The sequence below is a fragment of the Neomonachus schauinslandi genome, chromosome 9 (assembly GCF_002201575.2).
Source record: "Neomonachus schauinslandi chromosome 9, ASM220157v2, whole genome shotgun sequence".
In the NCBI taxonomy this organism is placed as follows: Eukaryota; Metazoa; Chordata; class Mammalia; order Carnivora; family Phocidae; genus Neomonachus; species Neomonachus schauinslandi.
The window spans coordinates 5386041-5407422 of record NC_058411.1 but is presented as its reverse complement, the minus strand read 5'-3'; the positions used below and the strand labels follow the sequence as shown (position 1 = coordinate 5407422).

At 47.3% G+C, this 21382-nt stretch overlaps 1 protein-coding gene across 3 annotated transcripts in view; it reads right to left on the bottom strand.

Annotated features, from left to right (window-relative positions):
* Window positions 1–7845: 7845 nt before the first annotated feature.
* The window catches only part of SETD3 (SET domain containing 3, actin histidine methyltransferase), a 63215-nt gene continuing 49678 nt past the window's right edge, over window positions 7846–21382 (bottom strand). The window contains exons 8-12 of one of the 3 annotated variants that reach the window (XM_021679836.2): window positions 18577–18651; window positions 17351–17517; window positions 16407–16492; window positions 9858–10018; window positions 7846–9174 (exon numbers count right to left, since the gene is read on the bottom strand). In XM_021679836.2, coding sequence (XP_021535511.1) covers window positions 8743–9174; window positions 9858–10018; window positions 16407–16492; window positions 17351–17517; window positions 18577–18651 — 921 coding nt within the window. In that variant the 3' untranslated portion in view covers window positions 7846–8742. Of the gene's footprint in view, window positions 9175–9857; window positions 10019–16406; window positions 16493–17350; window positions 17518–18576; window positions 18652–21382 lie in introns of those variants that run through there. The other 2 variants (XM_021679837.2, XR_002479801.2) reach the window with 2 other exon arrangements.

Below are 21382 nucleotides of genomic sequence, written 5' to 3'. Positions count from 1 at the left end.
CAGGTTCTCGGCCAGGTCCGCGAAGGTACCTGCTCCCAAGGGTGTGGGATGCCAGCACTGGGCTCCATTTCCCTAGGGCACTGTCGGAGCAGGGGAGTGGGGGTCGCCAGGGTAGAAGCCCCCATGAAGGCTTGGGGGGAGCTGACCTTGAGCACTGGGGGGTTTTGATGAGAGTGGAAAGGGAGGTTTGGTTTATCTTGCTTGGGTGGCAGAGGAGGGCTTTGTGGGCTCTTGCTGCTGTATGTTGTCCACTCTGGGGGGCTGCGCATGGGGGTGGTGTGGAGGGGGGCACAGGGCTCCCACTGCGCCCGCCCTCTGGTCAGGGCCACTCAGCTGCCTCCACTGCTGATGGCCCATCTGCCGGTTCGTCTGAAGGACGCAGCCTAGTGGGTGACACGTTGGTTCTTAACTCACATTGTAGTTAGTGCAAGTTTGCAGAAATTACTCATTTTAAAATGTGCAGATTCAACCGTTGAAGCCTGAAGTCTACATAACTGAATGGCTAGAATCTTGAGATGAGTTAACAAGCGCATGTACTCATATTATCCTACTAACTGCACACAGTATTTGGGCTTAATTTTTCTATTTCCTTGGCTTGTAATCTACTCCCCTTCCATCAGATACACAGCAATTCTCTTCTTCCAGGATCAGCTGTTTTATAATCATCACCCTGACAGCAGAACTACATCCTTGTACTCATTTAATAACTATTTATCATCCTCTATCTGCCCATTTTCAAAAAGGAATAAGTTAAGTGCTCCAGAAATTGGAAAAAAACTGAAATTTGACCTTTATTAACTGGGTTAATTGTCAAAATCTCTGCTTGTAAAAAAAAAATTAATGACCAAAAAGTGTAACTTTTAGAGTTTCAAAGATTAGGTTAATGTCCAAGGAAGTATAAACTTTGACCTTCTTGACACATGTCATAAGTAACATCTATCCTAATAAATTGCTACCTGTGGGCAATTATAAAATTTTCCCTGTATCCAATCACGCAATTTAATTGCTGCTGGAAATCCTGGCTTCCTTCGAGTTAGCCTGCAGAATTATCTGATGCTTACACGAGTCATTCTGTATTTGTTTCAGGAAGGTATACTTGTTCACTGGGATTTCTAGACACTGCAAGACACTGTTCATGGACACAGAGCCTGGCCGTTTCGACCAAATGTGGCTTGGGCCATAAACAACAGGATGAGCCCCAGGAATGAAGTGGAAACTGAGGACAGCTTCTCTGCCTGACTCAGTCTATCACTGACCCTGGGTCCTCTCCTTTCCTTGTTAGTTGTCCATGGAGGACAGGGTGACGTAGGTGTGGCCCTGTGATTTGTCCTGTTACTGGTAGACAGTCAAGTCAACCCCACACGGGACCAACAGGTCGTTTCTTAAATGCCCTCATCTGGGGACGGTTGTCTGCCGACCGGTCTGGAGAAACAGGACGAATCCCCACGGTGTATGCTCTCCCAGGCCAGCCTCTTAACACATTTGTTTCTGCAAAGGACACAGGGACTTCACTGTCATTTATGGAGTCCCTCGAAAGCGGTGACGCTGGGTCCCCTCTTAGAATTCCACCACTCATTCCGAACATCCCAGAATGTCAGAAAACCTGAAGATGACCCCCGTTCCCGGAGGCGTGTTTTCAAAGCACGTAAGTGAAGGTGGGAAGAGAAATCAGAGTTACATTCTCTATTGTTTGGTTACAGAAATGAACCTGTTGCGGGAGGGAGGGGGTAAAAGAGAAACAGCAAGCAGGTCACCTACGATGTTGTATACAGTGGAATGAAAAGCCCTGGCCAGGCTCCTTTCTGTTAAGAATAGAAAAGGTGAAGGCTGCGGCAGCCTCGGGCAGGGCCGGGTGGGGTCCTCCGTGAGCCCCCCCCCATCGTGGGCAAGCACCCGCGTCATGCGCTGTGCACCCCGGGGCCTGGTGGGGCGCCCAGCGCATATCGGGTATCAAGTCACTGCTGGTCACTGACCCAAAGCGCATCACGGAAGCAACACTGGGGCGAGTCCCTGTGGCTCCAAGACCCTGGGGTGACACGTGTCGCCCCACATCACGACTGGACCTGCGGTGCTTTGTCGTCTGTCAAACAGGGCTTTGCCGTCTGCCCCTGCCACCTGGGCGAGGTGGCGGCAGCAGCAGGTCAAGCCTGCGTGGGTCCTGGTGGGGAAGCACCTGTGCCTCGAGGCTCTTCAGTTAAACCCCTGCTGTCCCGAGCCTCCAAGAAGACAGCCTGGGGGCAACCGCGGGGTCTAACCCTTGGAGAAACCAAGGGCCCGGTGGACGTCCTTCCTCACCCCTGCGCCTCCCCTGGCCACGTCAGGCTGAATGGCACTAGTCCCTGGAGGAGACAGCCTCTTCCGTCACCACGAAGTAAGAGCCGAAAGCCAGATGTTACTGGGCTTCCGGCTCCCCGCGGGCTCGCCCCAGTTACTCAGCGAACCGGCCAGGCCCACTGCGTTCGACCCCCGGTGCCGAGCTGGTGGCTTCTTGTCGATGTCCCTGGCGCAGGAGTCACCGGCTCCCACAGCACCCTGCCTACACATGCGGCCAAAATGCCCGCGACCAGGCTGCTGCACACCCCAAACCCGCTCGGCACCCCAGTGTCGTGGAAACACCGCCATAAGGGCTTTTCTGTAAAACGCCACATTTGCTGGAGCAGCTGATACAGTGAGAGGAGCACCTGCTTCCAGGGAGGAGGTGGCCGGTGACACGGGACGGAGGCGATGAACGTGCCCTTTCGTCGATCGGCCTGATGCTCAGCACCAAGCGCAGAGTGGAGAAGAAAATCCCAGCCTCCCTTTCTCCTGCTCCAACTTTTCCCAAACACCTGTCCTGGTCCTTTTAAAACCCAAGGAGCGTTCCACCCCAATTTTCAGACTGTCACTACCCTGCAGTCTTCATGGCGTGACACTTAATTCATTAGATGACATAAGCCCGAAGCTGCCCATTGTGACAACTGCCAGGGACCAAAATAAAACCAAACTTTTCCTGCAAGTCTTGTATGAAAAAGCGGTTGTTTCTCTAGGTGCAGGTCAGGACTCACCTGCAAGAGGATCTGGAGCCAGCTAGAGCATTATTTCCAAAGTGAGGTCTGCGGGGGTGGCCCTCACATGTCACCTGCACCTACGTTCAGGGGAGGGTTTGTTCTGAGCGAGATTTACTTGAGAACCAAAAGCCAAGTAATTCAGACGTGCCTATTCTAGGACGGGTCTTCATGCTTACAAACAGGCCCGTGTAAGAGAAGTAACTACGGTCAGTTTGGGAGATCTGCCGGGTTGGGATGACGCCTGGTGTGACCGTGACACACGACATGAGTCCCGCCTTCTGCAACCGCAGGGCTGATGGGAAGACTTGGCGTCCACGCGGCACCTCCTCCCTCAGGATGTGGAGCCTGGGGTCCCACCACAGGCGGAGTTCCCAGGCTCACTGCCACAATGCATCAGTAACACTGGGGGTGTTTTCCTGAGCACCTACTCCGCTCCCCACACCGCGCCGGGATTACACACAACGTCGCGGCTCCTCCTTCCTGCAACCACGAGCTCATTCCATTCTGCAGAGAAGAAGAAAATCAAGGCTTGAACTTCAAGAAACCTGCCATGGGGCCCAGACTACAGTGGAGAAAGGAGCGATCAGGATTCGAACCTCCCCGGGGGCATGCGGGCCGCGAGAGCAACCACCACTCGGGCACCCCGACGTCAGCAGCCCCGGTCAGCCTAGAAGTAGCTTCTCCAGAACCACGCACTGTTAAGACAGGAAAGGATGTTCTGAGGTTCAAGCCACAACACGGTCCTCTTCTACTGGAACACTCTGGAAGGGTCGGGGTACAGGAGGAAACAAGGGGTGAGATTCCACGCCAACCTGGTTCCGGGAGGGAGGAGGCGTCCCCTCGGTGGGGGAGCCGTGCGGGGCGCGCCCGAGGTGCCAGTTCCCACGCTAGACGCCAGGGACGCGAGGCTGAGCCAGCCACGCAGCGCCACTTGCATACCCACGCCCGCGAGCTGGGGTACAGCGGAGCCCAGGCTGTGCCCGGGGGGCTCTCGGTTGCCTGGAACTGAAGATGCGAGGTGAAGGGTATACACACGCGTGTACGCACACACGCAGCTGTGTGCATGTATGCATATCTCCGTGTCTGTGTGCACGTTTGCGTATATAAAACATACGGACACACACACACACAGGTATGTGTGAGTCGGAGCTGACAGGAGTGTGACAATCTGGGTGAACGTTCCCAACTCCATAAATGGTGCTCTGAGTCGCCGAACACAGACTTTTCTGCCTTCCCGTCTTGCTTTTAAAGGAGACACCCACCGCGGCACTTGTGTTTCAAGGGGCTGGCGATCGCTACCTTCTCCCACCTAAAGAAGCTCATTCATTACAAGTCGGTTAAACACCGTGGGGTTCTCGATGCGGTGGCTGGGCACGGTGTTCAGGATTCAGTCCCTGCAGGATCCCTCCTCCCCAGGAGGCGTGGACTTCCTGGCTCTCCCTGTCCCCACTGCAAGATGCACAAACGGACCGCTGACAGCCCGTCCAAGGTCCTTCCTCCGGCATTTCTCTGCCCACTGAGTACCAGAGCACACAGTCTACCCTTCCAATGACACGTGGTGTGGTCTGCCTGGATTCTTTGTTCAAACGGCCGCCCCGCCACCTTGAGGGCAGCAAGGGTTTTGGGAATCCTGAATTACTCACAGAAGCTGCCATTCACCAGGAACACAACTCCTGCTGAGTCCGGGTCTGAAGTTCCTCAAATCTATGGACAGAGGCAAGCTGTGTGTCTGCAGAGCACGGGTCATTTTTGCTACCCCAGTCCCATAAACATTTTCTGAATGCTCAGCATGCACAGACACTGTGCCACCAGCCGGTATATGCATGATCTCCTTTGGTCGTCCCAGAGCCGGGAGAGGCAGGAAGCACAGATATCCTACAGGAGGGTACAAAAATGTCCAAGGACTGTGCGTGGTCCCATGGAGGGAGAACCCGGGTCTGTGTCCGGAATCCGCACACTTAGCCACCGTGCATGGCCTCCCCAAGCCTCTGCAAAGTGATTAATAAAATCAGAGCACCCCAGATGTTTAGAACACCGCCTTCAGCACAGTCACCCTGCTGGTGGGCGTCCTTAGAAAGTGCTCCCTTACTCAGGGGCCACCTGCCTCCCCCACGCTGGCCTCGGCTCTGCCTCTGCGGAGACTATGACTGGGCATAGTCACACAGCTTCATCACACAGCTTCCTCCCCCTCAGCCCAAGCGCACCCAGGACCAGCACAGCAGCGTCATTTGAATAACAAATTCACCAGTGCATTTAAATACAATTCCAGTTACTCAAATTCAATTTACACACAGAATTTTAGGAATACATTATGTAAGGTGCTACGGATGAAAACAGTAGGCTGACCCCTAATGAGGTCACTGGATTCTACTCTGTGCTGCCTGAAATTGACATTCAAATCGGACTGAGCCCAAATCTTGGCTCAGGGCATCAGCTATACCCAACTGAACATGCTCATTTTGCCAGATCAATAATATGAACGTGGCATAATATATCACATAAAAAGCTTCTTCCCGTAGCCATGGTTACAGCACTTTAAGATGTGGGCTCTCTGAAACTCACCCCCCAAACCAGCCGCCACGATGACTCCTCGTTTTCTTTACGGACAGTCCTATTTTAGTGCTAAGCTCAAGTCACAGGTACTTTCTTCGGTTTTGGGTTTTTTTTCTTAATTCTTTCACTCCAACACGTACATATTAACCACCAGAAAATACGGTAAAAAATCCCTATGTTTAAGTGAAGGCTTAATTTAGCATAACCCTGTGTATTGTATTGGGAACCTGAGAATCTTTTTAATGTCTTACCCTATCTCTCTCTCACTCTCTCTCAAAAAAAAAACAAAAAAAAAAAACAAAAAAAACATCTTTCAGTGAGCCTGTTCTAGAAACGACTGGGGGAAGTCACCTATCAATTGCCAGTCTGTGTAGAGAAACGGGGTGGTTCTCCAGGCCGGTGAAATCTAACTGCTAAGTGTGTACACAGAGCTAAGGAACAGAAGCAGAGGCCAACTCTCCCGGACACTAGCCCGAACAGCCTCAGATCCAAAAGCATTAAGAAAAAAGTAAACTTGAAAATGATTTGAGAGAAAGGTCTATTTTCGTGACAGATGGCAATGAGGGCTCTTCAATGCCAATTTAATCACTTTTCCTCGATTTTCAAATGCTTAAGTTGTGGCTCCAAGTGTTTGTGCACCAGCATGGGATCTGCTACGCTGAAACGGGGAGGAGGGTGACTAACGTGCGCCTCAGTCTCACCGTCAGCCGAGGGCAATTCCGCCCAGCTTAGGGAAGTGAGGTTGCTCGAGGGATACTCCAGCCTCCCACGGTGAAAAGTTCTGTCCTCGGGGCACCCGGGTGGCTCAGTCGGTTAAGTGTCTGCCTTCGGCTCAGGTCATGATCCCGGGGTCCTGGGATTGAGCCCCGCATCAGGCTCCCTGCTCAGCGGGGAGTCTGCTTCTCCCTCTCCATCTCCCTCCGTGTGCTCACCCACACTCTTTCTCTAGATCTCTCTCTCTCTCTCAAATAAATAAATAAATCTTAAGAAAAAAAAAGTTCTGTTCTTATGAGCACCATTCTATGTCACAAAGGCAAAGACTGTCCTTGATTGGGAGCCTAATTTATATAATCACTTTTTGGTCCAATTACCTGAACAAACAGACCCATCGGTGGGGACTTAATACACAGAATAGTCTCCAAATTTTTAAGCAGGGACTTTTGATAATCACCTTACAAGTAAGAGAAGAAATGGAGTCCCCAGGGGGCCGTGACGACCCCCATCAGCAGTGCCCTGCGGGCCAGGACCTAAAGTCCAACTCCCACCCAGGGCTCTGTCAGCTCCATCGGACTCGTGTCTTTTCCAGGGAATATTTTGTCACCCCATCTCAAGACACTATTTTACATCTCAACTGTATATACTTTTTCCAAAGACGTATTTAATACTAGACTTAACTCTGAAACCAATGAGAAAATATATCCACAGACATACTGGTGATCCAAGTCCGAGTCTATGGGGGGCTTCTATGCCAGAGCAGAAAGCGCCTCACATACACAGTTCTGCCTTTTGGAAATTGATCTGTAGGTTTTACAGACTATTTGTATCTTTGGTAAAGTATCTCAGATACAAGGCTGATGGGGCAGTTTGCAATCACAGGCATCATTATGAATAGGTCGAAGCTGCACACCCATCAACAATGGCCTAGAGTTACGGGCGTCCGTCAACACTGATAAATGCTACCAACCACGTGTAAAAGTGAAACCTGCCCCTCGTATTTAATGGCCTCCTGAGCTCTAGAAGGCAATGCATCCTCAGCGCAGGATTAGGCAACTTATCTGGAGATCTGCATCTTCTCCGAGAAGAAACAGGGAGAATGTCCTTAAGACCACCTGTGTGCACCAATGTCACCAAAATAGCAGGGTGAAGAATTTACACAGCATTTTCCAAAATAAGTGATGTCCTTCACAGTTAGGACCTCGGAGATGATGTGCAAACTTGTAGCTGAGGAAGACTGGCCATCCGCAGCCTGAGAACCGGTGGCTTTCTGGGCACACCATCCCTAGGCCTTGGCCTCCCGGAAAACCTAAAAGCGCCCTGTTGGTGTGTGCCCGCCGCCACCAGGTCCTCCTCAGGGCAGCCCCCTGCAGGCTGGGCAGTGGCCGACCTCAGGCCCATCCTGCATCTCTGCGTACCTGGGGCAAGCACAGCTCAGGGCACAGGCCACGTTTGGACCTGCTCCAAGAGTAAGCAGGATGGTTTGCGTCAAGGCTCAATTCAAAGGGCCTGTCCCCACTTAAAGAAAAGGAATACACAAAAAATATTAATCATGTTTTCCTTTTAATAAGGCTTTTTACTCAAAAGTGTAGCTTTGAAAATCTCTAGCTTGTTGTGAAAACCAGAAAAGCCAGGGAGCCGCCTCACTTCGAACACTGCCATGGCGAGCTGGACCGACGCGGGAAATCAAATGCAACACTTTAAAATCAGAGCCAACATTTAAAATTAGGAGGATGATGCATGTCCTACTGTGATTTAAGGAGAAAGGACAAGTTCTTAACACAGTAAAACAAAACACAAAAGGTAAACAAATCTTTAGAAATCACTAGATGTGTGTGTGTGTGTATTTATATAATTAGGATTATCATCAACATTTAAAACTATTAAAAATAAGGTTGCCACCTTCACTTTTCTTTCAGTACCGGGGTGTTATTTTCTTAGGAAAAAAAAAAAGTTTCGCCCCAACCCTCAAGTTGCCAGACCCCAAGCCCGCTCTGTGCTATACAACGCCCCCCCTCCCCCACGCTGAGCCCCCATAGCGCCGACACCCAGTCCTGCTGTCGTCCTGGTTGTCAAGATGACAGGCCTACAAAAGCACAGCTGAGAGCAGAACTGCATTCTTCCCCAGGAAGAAAACACATTTGCCCACAATGGGTCTACAGAGTCTTCCAAAGCACCTCATTGGTGGCTTGATAACCTGTTCGTTTTGCCCAGAAGCAAGATGGCAATCTTAATCAAAGAGGGAAGCTAGATTTTTTTAAATAACTTAAAAAAAATCGTTTTTATATAAAGCAGCAAAAACATCTTTTCCTCTCTGCAGAAAGAAAAATGTGAACAAGAAAACACAGCGATGTAAATGGACGGTTCATAAACTTGCTCAACTCACCCCCCCCCCCCCCCCCCCGCCAGACGGCACCTCCTCTCAGGGCTACTGCTCTCTACCACGCTCAGTGCTATCTGAAGAAGATTCTTTGGTGCCTTCAGTCGCTCTTTTACTTTCCTCCTGATTTAAATTTCCCTTTTCTGACCTGGTCCCGTTGGGGATAGAGTTTTCACCATTCACCAGCCCGTTTTCCACAGCCTTCGCCCTGCCGACGGCCTCGGTGAGGGTGAGGGCCTCCTGCACCCCGGCCTCCTCCTCCAGGCTCCGCAAGGCCAGGGGCAGCCTGGCGCCCCCCGTGCCACTCTCCTCACACCGGGGCAGCGGGGCCCCCACCTGCACCTGCTTGCGATAGTGCTCCCGGTTCGCAGCCGCGCTCTTCACCGCTTTCTCCAAAATCTCTTTTTCTCCTAAGCGCAGCTTGATGGCCATTGCTGCACGAACAGAAAGGTCGTGGTTTTTCAAGAAGGATTTGTCTTCCTGGAAAACGAGAAAGAGCAAAATTAATTGTAAGAAGTCTAAATCAGCAAAAGTACAGCGACAGAAGGCAGATCAGTTGTTGCCATGGATGGGGGCACGAGGGAAATGTGAGGGGTGACAGGAGGTTCTAGAACTTGACTGTGGCGGTGGCTGCAGGACTATGTGCTTATATCAAAATGTACACTTTAGAAGCGTGGGTTGTATTGTATTTAAATTACACCCCGAGAAAGTGATCATAAAACCAAAATGGTGAGCCTAAATCAAACGGTGTCCCACCACATTTGACAGGGAACTTGGCTTATTTTAAAAATCATTCCTTGTCTGTCTCGTGCACTGCCAGGCCCCAGGGCTCGGCACTGGGCTGAATGAATGAATGAAGGAGCGAGATGCATGTGAAGTTAGTGGTGCAATGGTAAACCTGGAAAGCACAAATGAAAACTCAGAATTACAGGAAAGTGTTGAATAATTTTTAAAAATTCATCTTCTAGTCAACAATGCCTCAAGAGGATTCTTTTGATAAGTATAAATGTGTTAAATAGGGAAATATTAATAAGTTGAATGAAAAATATCAGATATACAACGATTTTGCTAACAAAAGTCATTTACATTTAGGAAGGAATCTCTTTTTAAAAATCGCTAAAAACATGACAAAGCTCAAATCCTCACTGAAGCGATCTAATTACCTCAACAGTTGTTTTGTATGTTTTTAAAAGAAGCGAGGCTCGATCTTCAAGAAATGTCCAAAGTCTGACCTCATTGTCCCAGCTAACGGGATATTCAGAATTACCCAAAGTGAAGATTCTGTCGAGAGCATTATCTCCCAGCAAATGTTCCTTCAATTCTTCTGCAGAAATACAAACAGCCATCTGTGAGGGAGGAAACAGCACGGCTTCTCATTTTAACAAGCAGCCCACCTTGGAAAAGATCTTCCCCAGCGACGTCACCCGCCTGTGGTGAAAAGCTCCCCAGGATCGATGGGCTGGGCCAGGCCAGGCTCTCCAGAGTAAGTCACTACTAGCCTTCCTGATTGGGAGTCCAGACCAAGCCTTGGCACAGCCCTCCATCTCTCGTTGCTTTTATGAGGGACACTGAGAGCTTTTAGACAGTTTCACAAGATACGTTTTAAGGACAAATCTACAGGGACACGTCCCTTATTCTGACGACAGCCTTCTCGCCAACCACGCACTCAGTCACACCAACGGGGTCAAAAAGACGTTCAGGTGAACAATGTAAATAGTACACACGGGTGACAGCACAACAATCCAGTGACCCTTCTAAATTTAAATCAGATTGGTGCTCATGGCAGCAATGGACCTGACAAAGCTATTTATCTCCTCTTACAACACATAAACCACAAACCGAAAGAAATAAGAAAAATGGACTATAAAAATCTTAGTTAATGAAAAATGTGCCTTTTTCCCTCACTTGTCAGGAATTTAAACAGAAATTACAAATTAGCACAAGTGAACAACTCAATTACCTTCAAGTATATTTAAGAAGAGGAAAGGATGCAGCAACTGCTCTGAGCATTTCAGCTCAAGGCACATTATCTTCAAGAGACCCAAACATGCTGATCCTATTCATGCTCAAGAAATACACCCCAACTTCTTATGTAATTATGAGACAGTATCTCTTTCAGAGCAAAATGCCCCACAGCTGTCACTATTTACAATTCAAACTGAAGAATCTGCTGCCAGCAAACCAAACTTTTATTAGTATTAGTTAGAGGAATTCAAAGAAGAATACATCAATTGTCTTGACACAACAAATTATCTTTCTATGACTAAAGAGACACTAAAGAGAATCAGCAGACCTAAAATGATTCAGGCAGTTTGTTTTTTAAGGAAAAAAGAAGTTAATCTAATGTTCAAAAAAGAAATTTATTAGGTGGCATTTGTTAGCAAAAGATCATGATAAAATTCAGGGTTTTTATATTTTGGATCCTACAGTTTATGTTCTTTGTATAAAGTGCTGAAAATTTAAAACATGCTTCCTGAGTGGTAGAGATTTCTTTTCAGAAGCCCCCTCACTAAGGTCACTGGTTTTGTTTTCTTCCTAAACCCGCCCAGGGTCTGCCCTCAACGTTGAAAAGCTAAGGGGCAGAAGCAGAGCCTTCTCTCTCTGCTACTTTTAACAGTGAAACCGGGCTTATTCACTCTACTGGGAACATGAAACCACCAAGGGGGGGCGGAAGGGGACATGAGGCCGTGTCACCATGTGACCAGAGGCTTCGTGAGTAGGCCCTTTCCCCTGCTTGCCTGCAGCTAACAAAGCCCTGACAGCTCCTCTGAGTCCCCACCGGGGCTCTGTGCCTTCACCCGGCCACCACGGGAGTACATGTGGGGTCACCCCAGACAGTGACCAGTGCCCTAGCTCCTCAACCTGGCTCCGTGTTGAACGCTGGTTCGTCCAGACCCCTGGACTACTAGGATCTCTTCCACGAATCCTGTTCTTTGCAAACCAGCAGGAGCCACGTGGGATGCCTGGGATGCAGGCTCTGGATGAGCAGAGCTGGGTCCTGACGTGGGGCCATCACCTGCCAGCTGAGGGCCATGTTACTCCTGCTCTTCGAACTGGAGTTTCCACGTCAGTCACGCGGGAATCCCTATGCCTCACAAGCCTGATGAGAATGAGCACGAAGTCCGCCCCACACTGAGCACCGGCACAGTGACAGGGATCAGTATCACTGTCGTCTCTTGTTACAAATTCCTACAGGCTATGAACTGTGACCTTCAGTGTTCTACCTCTGCATCGTATGCAAGAAAAGCCCACAGGAAACCCTTAACTCGAGCCACGACCAAAGTACAAACTAGCCGGAAGCGCTAACTTGAGGGGCAGTGAGTCTATAGCAACGTGGCTGCTCAGAAGGGGCAAGTGCCATCTCACAGCTCTGTGGGTTCCAGCAGCTGGTGTCTACACTGCCAGGGTCTGGGGACTGTCTCTACCACCTCCACCCTGATGTCAAACCCTGGACCGGACAGCATTTCTCCTGCAGCCAGACAAGAGGACAGGGGGGCCAAGGACAACAGAGCCCAGTAGGCTCTGCCTCTGCAGACCAAACCGCCCCTTCCCTGCTGCTGGGGCAGCTTCCTTCGGAGAAGTGCTTATCTGTCTGCTCAACTAGATGGTAACTCACTTACTCACTTCTTCCTACCCAATCTGGTTTGCACAGGATCACAGGATTTACGGTAGTTTACAACAGCAAACACACACACACAATTACAAGTGAAACCTCAAGGAAGGGAATCATAAAGATCAGAGCAGAAATAAATGACATAGAAACTAAAAAAAACACAATAGAACAGATCAATGAAACTGGGAGCCGGTGGTTTGAAAAAATTAATAAAACCGATAAACCTCTAGCCAGACATACCGAAAAGAGAAAGGACCCAAGTAAGTAAAATCACAAACGAGAGAGGAGAAATAGCAACCAATACCACAGAAATACAAACAATCTTAAGAGAATATTATAAAAAATTACAGGCCAACAAATTGGATAATTTGGAAGAAATGGATAAATTCCTAGACACATATGAACTACCAAAATGGAAACAGGAAGAAATAGAAAATTTGAACAGACCGATTACCAGCAAAGAAATTGAATCAGTAATCAAAAATCTCCCAACAAACAAAAGTCCAGAGCCAGATGGCTTCACAGGCAAATTCTACCAACCATGTAAAGAAGAGTTAATACCTACTCTCAAACTATTCAAAAAATATAAAAGGAAGGAAAGCTTCCAAATTCATTCTATGAGGCTAGCATTACCCTGATAACAAAATCAAATAAAGACACCACAAAAAAAGAGAACTACGGGCCAATATCCCTGATGAACATGGATGCAAAAATTCTCAATAAAACACTAGCAGATCGAATCCAACAGTACATTAAAAGAATTATTCACCATGATCAAGTGGGATTCATTCCTGAGCTGCAGGGGTGGTTCAATATTCACAAACCAATCAACGATACACCACATTAATAAAAGAAAGTATACGAACCATATGATCCTCCCCATAGATGCAGAAAAAGCATCTGACAAAGTACAACATCTATTCATGATAAAAATCCCTCCACAAAGTAATAGGTCTAGAGGGAGCATACCTCAACATAATAAAGGCCATATATGGAAGACCCACAGCTAATATCACCCTCAATGGGGAAAAACTGAGAGGTTTTCCAGTATGGTCAGGAACAAGACAGGGATGTCCACTCTCACCATTGTTATTTAACATAGTACCGAAGTCCTAGCCACAGCAATCACACAACAAAAAGAAATAAAAGGCATCCAAATCAGCAAAGAAGAAGTCAAACTTTCACTATTAGCAGAAGACATGATACTATATATAGAAAACCCAAAAGACTCCACCAAAAAACTGCTAGAACTGATAAACGATTTCAGTAAAGTTGCAGGATACAAAATCAATACACAGAAATCTGTTGCATTTCTATACACCAATAATGAAGCAACAGAAAGAGAAATTAGGCAATCAATCCCACTTACAACTGCATCAAAAACAGTAAGATACTTAGGAATAAACCTAACCAAAGAGGTAAATGATTTGTACTCTAAATTAAACTACAGAACACTTATGAAAGAAATTGAGGAAGACACAAAGAAATGGAAAGACATTCCATGTTCATGTATCGGAAGAACAAATATTGTTAAAATGTCTATACTACCCAAAACAATCCACACATTTAGTGCAATCACGATCAAAATACCAATAGCATTTTTCACAAGAGCTAGAACAAACAATCCTAAAATTTGTATGGAACTACAAAAGACCCCGAATAGCCAAAGCAATCTTGAAAAAGAAAAACAAAGCTGGAGTCGTCACAATTCTGGACTTTAAGTTATACTACAAAGTAGCAGTAATCAAAACAGCATAGTACTGGCATAAAAATAGACACACAGATCAATGGAACAGAACAGAAAACCCAGAAATGAACCCACAATTATATGGTCAATTAATTTTTGACCAAGCAAGAAAGAATATCCAATAGAAAAAGACAGTCTCTTTAACAAATGGTGTTGGGAAAACCGGACAGCAACATGCAGAAGAATGAAACTGGACCACTTTCTTACACCACACACAAAAATAAACTCAAAATGGCTTATTAAAGACCTAAATATAAGACAGAAAACCATTAAAATCCTAGAGAAGGACACAGGCAGCAACCTCTTTGACATCAGCTGTAGGACTAGGTATGTCTCCTGAGACAAGGGAAACCAAAGCAAAAATGAACTATTGGGACTACATCAAAATAAAAAACTTTTGCACAGCAAAGGAAACAATCAACAAAACTAAAAGGCAACCTACTAAATGGAAAAAGATATTTGCAAATGACGTACCTGATAAAGAGTTAGTATCCAAAATACATAAAGAACTTAACAAACTCAACACCCAAAAAACAAATATTCCAATTAAAAAATGGGTAGAAGACATGAATAGACAGTTTTCCAGAGAAGACATACATAATGGCCGACAAACACAGGAAAAGATGTTCAATATCACTCATCATCAGGGCAATGCAAATCAAAACCACAATGAGATACCACCTCACACCGGTCAGGACGGCTAAAATTAACAAGTCAGGAAACGACAGATGTTGGCGGGGATGCAGAGAAAGGGGAACCCTCCTACACTGTTGGTGGGAATGCAAGCTGGTGCGGCCACTCTGGAAAACAGTATGGAGGTTTCTCAGAAAGTTAAAAATAGAGCTACCCTATGATCCAGCAATCACACTACTAGGTATTACCAAAGAATACAAAAATACTAATTCAAATGGATATAGGCACCCCGATGTATATTGCAGCATTATCTACAATAGCCAAAATATGGAAAGAGACCAAATGTCCACTGACTGACGAATGGATAAAGAAACTGTGGTATATACATACAACGGAATATTACTCAGCCACCAAAAAGAATGAACTCTTGCCATTTGCAACGATGCGGATAGAGATAAAAAGTATAATGCTAAGCAAAATAAGTCAGTCAGAGAAAGACAAATACCATATGATCTCACTCATATGTGGAATTTAAGAAACAAGACAAATGAGCAAAAGGGAAACAAGAGAGACAGACAAACCAAGAAATAGACTCTAAACTCTATAGAACAGGGGTGCCTGGGTGGCTCAGTCGTTAAGCGTCTGCCTTCGGCTCAGGTCATGGTCTCAGGATCCTGGGATCGAGCCCCGCATCAGGCTCCCTGCTCAGCGGGAAGCCTGCTTCTCCCTCTCCTACTCCCCCTGCTTGTGTTCCCTCTATCGCTGTGTCTCTCTCTGCCAAATAAATAAAAAAAAAAACCTTTAAACTCTATAGAACACAATGATGGTTACCAGAGGGGAGGTGGGGGGGCAGGGGGAGATGGGGGAAATAGGTGATGGGGATTAAGGAGTGCACTTGTGATCAGCACAGGGGATATATGATTCCCATATTGCACATACTACACTATACATTAACTAATTGGAATTTAAATAAAAACTTAAAAAAAAAGTAAACGTGAAACCTCAGGACCATGGGATTGGGGCGGGGGGGTACATTTTCAGACAAAAAATGAAAACGCAACCACAATAGGTCAAATCTCAGTATAAGAAACCCCAAATGTCTTGTCTTAAGTAAACATAAAAGTAGATGCTCAATACATACATTTAACACTTTCTGTACCCGAAATCAGAGGCTGCAGACAAGAACATTTTGTGATGTAAACAGATTCTGTCTGCAGCGTTAATGACTCTGACAGGATGCCTGACATTAAAAAGCTTGCCAGCAGTTTCAGATCTGGAACGCAGAGTCAGCTGCCCAGTGAAGTCCTGTGGCCCACGTATGCCACGCTGACCACGTGACGTCAGGGGGCACTCACACGTCAGCACGGCGCGAGTGAGAGGAGGCTGTCTGCGGAGCGAGCACAGCAAAGACTCCCCTCTACAAACGCAGAATTTTCATGCAGACAACCCCAGATGTTTTAAGTTATCTTCCAACCCAGTAGGGAATCAGTTGTTTATTACAGATGAATATTGACAACACATCAAGAATTTAATAAAACATTTCCAGGGTCAAACAGATCCACTTCGGTTTCCAATAGTGCCTTCTCCCCTCTCCCCAAAAAGTGCTCTAGTTTTAAACAATTGTATCTTTAATCTGAATCTTTAATCTAAATCTATGATTTACACTTCATGAATTTTTTAAAAAGTCAACATCTTTTTTTTCCCCCGGAAATCATTTACCTTCGGTCATGCAGAACACACGGAGAAAAGCCAGGAGCTGCGCAGAGACTGGTGGCTCGGTAAAATGCAGCGCAAACACACTGGAACTGACAAAAGTGGGAACAGCATTAGTCCCCCTGCCTGGGCACCTGCTCCCGGCAAGCGAGATCCCTTCACTCTACACTCTGCAGGGTGGGTCATCCTCAAGGGGCGCCCACCCCTCGCCTGAGCCCTACAAGTACTGCCTTGGATGCCTGGGAAGCGCAGGATGGCGGGCTTCCCAGAGAGGACGGTGGTGACTGCCGGCTGTCCAGCTGTCCAGCGTCTAAAAGCCTTCACCTCAGGGTGCACATGACATACTCAAGAGAATTAAGTGTGCCCGTGGTTCTCAAAAACTGTTAACAATAATTTATGTTGAGTTCACATTTTAATCATTAATCAAATATTGACAAGTTCAATAAAAACAGGTCTGGATAATCCATTTTCATTAAGAACGGTTCCTCCATTCCCCGGAGAACTAATAAATCATAATTCTTGTCTTCTTTATCATTTTGCACCTCAAATGCAAGAAAATCGCGAAGAATTTAGCCAGAAATTCTTGAATGGGGATCATGACTTCATTACAGAAACTAATGGTGGCAAAGAATTAAATGAAACAAATTGATCCGGGTCATTAACCTTTTCAAGGTGAAAGACACCAATGATCCACAGTATTTATTTAACTTAATGAGGAGCTCAGGCCGTGTCCCCTGGAATGGACCGTGAGTGCTGCCAACGATAAAATGATACTTATCTGAAAACACTGCTAAGTCTCCATACATCTCTGTTTAAACCTGCTGTGTAGCAGCGACAAAGACATGAAGACAAACCACTCTAGAGAAGTTGTATTAATGCACCAACTAAACACTACACAACTGAAAATACTTTAAGGGACACAGGAAAGAGGTGAGTGTTTCCGTACGTACGTGGGGATGCCGGCGCGGGCCAGGACCTCAGCCTTCATGGCGTACAGCCGGTCACTCTTACTCACTCCCAGCTTTATTTTCACTCTGTCGTGTGAATTATTGTCAAAGAAAAAACCACTGTGGATCACAAACTCTGCATTTGACCGAGTGCCATAAAAAATGTAAATCTGAGATGCAGTAAAGAAAAAAATAAAGGGATATAAAAGAAATTCACCATCATTCTCAATACAGAGCAGGGCAAAGGATCAGTTCCCCTATGTTCAACTGTCCTTTCCACTAGGGTCACACGACAGCTCTACAGTGACTACACGTCTCCCCTGCAATCCCGCAACCCCCCAGCTGCCCGGACTGAGCCGGGTGACAGAGGGTGCCTATTCCCGCTGCTGCGTGGGCCTGCCTGCCTCTCAGAGGAGCCCGGGCCACAGCGTTCCCTGCCTCCTCCCCGTCCCTGGGACAGCGAGACTAGTACGTACGGCTGACAACTTGCGACCGTCCCCCCTCTCCTTCTAATACAAGAGTCTCTCCTGGAACAAGATCTCAGACAATGTCTGTCAAGACACTCATTTCCAGGTCCTGTGGCAATTCGGCACCTAGCAGGAGGGTTTCTAACTCTTCTGAAGGAAGGGCCGATCAGCACTTCGTTAGTTGGTTTTGTCTCAGTTGGAACGTCAACGGTGGGTCAACGGCTGACGTCAGTTCTGCTTTTGGGGGTTAACTGCTTGGTCATAAGCCCAATAGGCAGAAAGCAGGCATTCAAAGATGCGCATTTTCAAGTGTACTGAAAGGCCTGACCCTGCCCCCACCCAGGTTATGAGAGAAAAATTCACGGATTAAAGTGGATATGTAAGATCCACGGCTCCCAGTCCCCTTGTTTTTGCCATTTAAATAAACAGCCTCTTTATAAACAAGGTTCTAATCAACAGAAAAAGAGAGAGAACAATGCGGATTATGTAATCGAAAACTGTGTTCTACTGTCATAACACAAAGTTTATTTTCAGTTGACGGGATCACAAATATTAGGTCAACTGTGCAAGTAAGTGCCTTCACATCTTTTTTCTTTGTGGACCCAAAGCACAGTATGTTTCTTACAGCTTTGGGTCTCAAGATGTGTTCCCTAACCAGTCCTAAATACAAATCCCCCACTTTTCTGAGTTAAATACCCTCTCACCCTGATCCACGCAGTATTAACCCCCTGCCCACTGGCCAGCCGACCTTATGCCGCCTACCTGCTCTCCCGCCCGGAAGTCCCGCAGAGCGACACACTCACAGCGATCATCTTCCAGGTTGTAGCCGGTGGTGATCTAGGCGGGGGAGAGGGTGACAACTGTGAGCACCAAGGTCTGCGGTCCCCTCACTCATGAGGGTCTTTTTCGGCAATTAGAAGATAAAAGATACCCAAAGGTACTGCACTCTGCATGCTTTACTAAACTGACAAAGAACTGCTTGGTTATTTCCATTAATCCTGTTTATACCAGAGATTCTTATACAAGATTCCGCACCTCGAGTAAAGGAACTAACTATTAGGAAAATACAGTGTACAGATTATCACTCGCTGGCCTCAAGCATAGTCACTTGTCCCAAAGCAAGCCCCACAGACGGAAGCAGAGTCTCCTGGAGAACTCTAGCTGAATGGCAGCTACGTTTGGCCACCAAGAAATGAAAGTGTGTCTTCCGTTGGATAAAGAATCAGGGAAAAAGAAAAGCCTGTTTCTAGATTAGGTACATATTTTACCCTGAAATTAGAGAAACTGAAACTTTCAGATAAGCGAAGGGAAAATAAAATAACTGAGCTGTACCCTATCCATTTTCAGCTGCGTGCTAGGCTGTTAGCATCTCTAAGCCCGCTCCCTACACCAGAAGCCTGCATCTCTCCCCAATCTCTCCTCTCCTGGGGGGCCAGGCAAGTCCATGTCTTGATGCACAAGGCACAGAGATATTCCTGGTGCCACTGCAGGTCAGCACTTGAACTCCTAAATTATCCTTTGGGTTCCTTCCTTCCTCGTCATTGCCCTGCGTGGCCGAGGTCCTTACCATTTGCAAAAACCTTCCGACTGGCTTCAAATTCCTCACTGTCCTTCCTGCATCTCTAGTGACACTACCGTGTTGACCTCCTGTTTAAAACCTTTTGGTGGCCCTCCACTCTACCCATAGGAAAAAATCCAAATTCTTGAGCACGGCCAATTTATGAGGAGGCCCATGTCTCCCTTCGGCCTCTTGACCTGCTATCGCCCGCCACACCAGTCTCTGCTCCAGCTCCCTCATGCCTAGAACTACCTTTTGCACCTGTTTTGCCTGAGCCCCGGCTTCTTTAGGGGTGCCTGCCCTTATCCTACCCAACCACCCTGCACTCCCAGAGCCCCTGAGTTGTCACCCCTCATCTAACACCTGCCCCACCAGCCAGACCTGGAGCTCCCTTTTCACCTGTGTCCCCAGCGCTGAGCACTCTGTACCTGACACCTGAAACCCTTTGATAATATTTACTTGATGCATGAACCACCAGGGTAAGGAACAAGGTCCCCAATTTATATTAAAAGCTCCTTCTGGGGCGCCTGGGTGACTCAGGGGTTAAGCATCTGCCTTCGGCTCAGGTCATGATCCCAGGGTCCTGGGATCGAGCCCCGCATCAGGCTCTCCCCTCAGCGGGAGGCCTGCTTCTCCCTCTCCCACTCCCCCTGCTTGTGTTCCCTCTCTCGCTGTCAAATAAATTAAAAAAAAAAAAAAAAAGCTCCTTCTTAGACGTCCACCCCTCAGAGCAGCCTCCCCAATCTCTTTGATTGTCTGAAACTACATGTCCTGAGAATCACCACTCCAGACCGCTGCAAGTGCTACTTGCTCATAAAGGTATCAACAGCTTGGATCCAAAAACTTACTTCCGAATCTAGGGAATGGCATTTTTAGGATGGAGGGCAATGTGACGATCATCCTTAAACCCAGTATCCCCAGAACCAATGGCCTATGAACCGTCTACCTAGAAATCCCTCATGCTTCTGCTCTGCAAAGCCAACAGAGACACAAAAGCGACAACAAATGAATGCAGCTCCCAGGAATCTGGCACATCTCTGCTCACAGGACAGTTTCAACACTTGATAGGATCAGCCCTGGGAAGTTCCTGCCCACTGTCAAAATCGCTGTTCTGACCCCAAACCTTAATTCTGGTGACAAGGATAGAACAGGAACTGCCTGAGCGCTCCCTGCCCTGAAAGTCTGCAGCTCCGCAGCCGTGTTTACCTGGGACCCGGCAGGAGGCGCAGATAGCAGGAGGGCAGGCAGGGAAGCAAGAGGGGCAGGAAAGGGCCAACAAGAAACAAAAATAATTAGGTAGAAACACGGGAGGTAGACAACAGGCCGGGAAGGGAGGCTCACGGAAGGGGAGGCATGGGGCGATGTTACACAGGGCACCCAGAGCAGCCTTCCTTGAGACACACTTCCTTGAGGAAGTGTGTGAGTGGTCTTGCAGACAGTGTTTCAGGCAGCAGGAACAGCCCATGCAAAGGCCCAGAGGTGAGTGTGTGCTGGTGTCTGAGGAAGCCCAGGGTCCCAGACCTGTGTGTGCTGGGAGTATAGTGGGGACAAGTTAAGCAGGGAGCCTTGTCTGTTACTTATAAAAACCTGGGCTTTCACTTTGAGACTGGAAGCCTTGTATAAATCTAAATGTTTTAGATGTTTTAATACTCAACCAGAAAGACCCTGAAAAAGAGCCTCTCTCAATTCTGCTTAAATTTCCAGGAGAGTTATGCTCTCAAATACAAGGGCTGGTTACTTCAACATGCTTTACCTACTGGAACGGACACGGTGGCCTATAAACCACTTGGCAGTGTCCTCTGCACAAACCGAACCAGCTCAAGAAAGGAAAACTGCTGCTTACATTAATTCTGAACCAGTCACACAGAATTTAAAGATACATCTTATCTTACAATTTAATATGATGTCCATGAACTTGTGTGAATCTGTTTCTCCAAGTGGCTAGGAAATGGGCTCACACATGCCACCATCTCTGGCCCAGGGACCAACCCAGCCTTTTCCCTTCTCCCC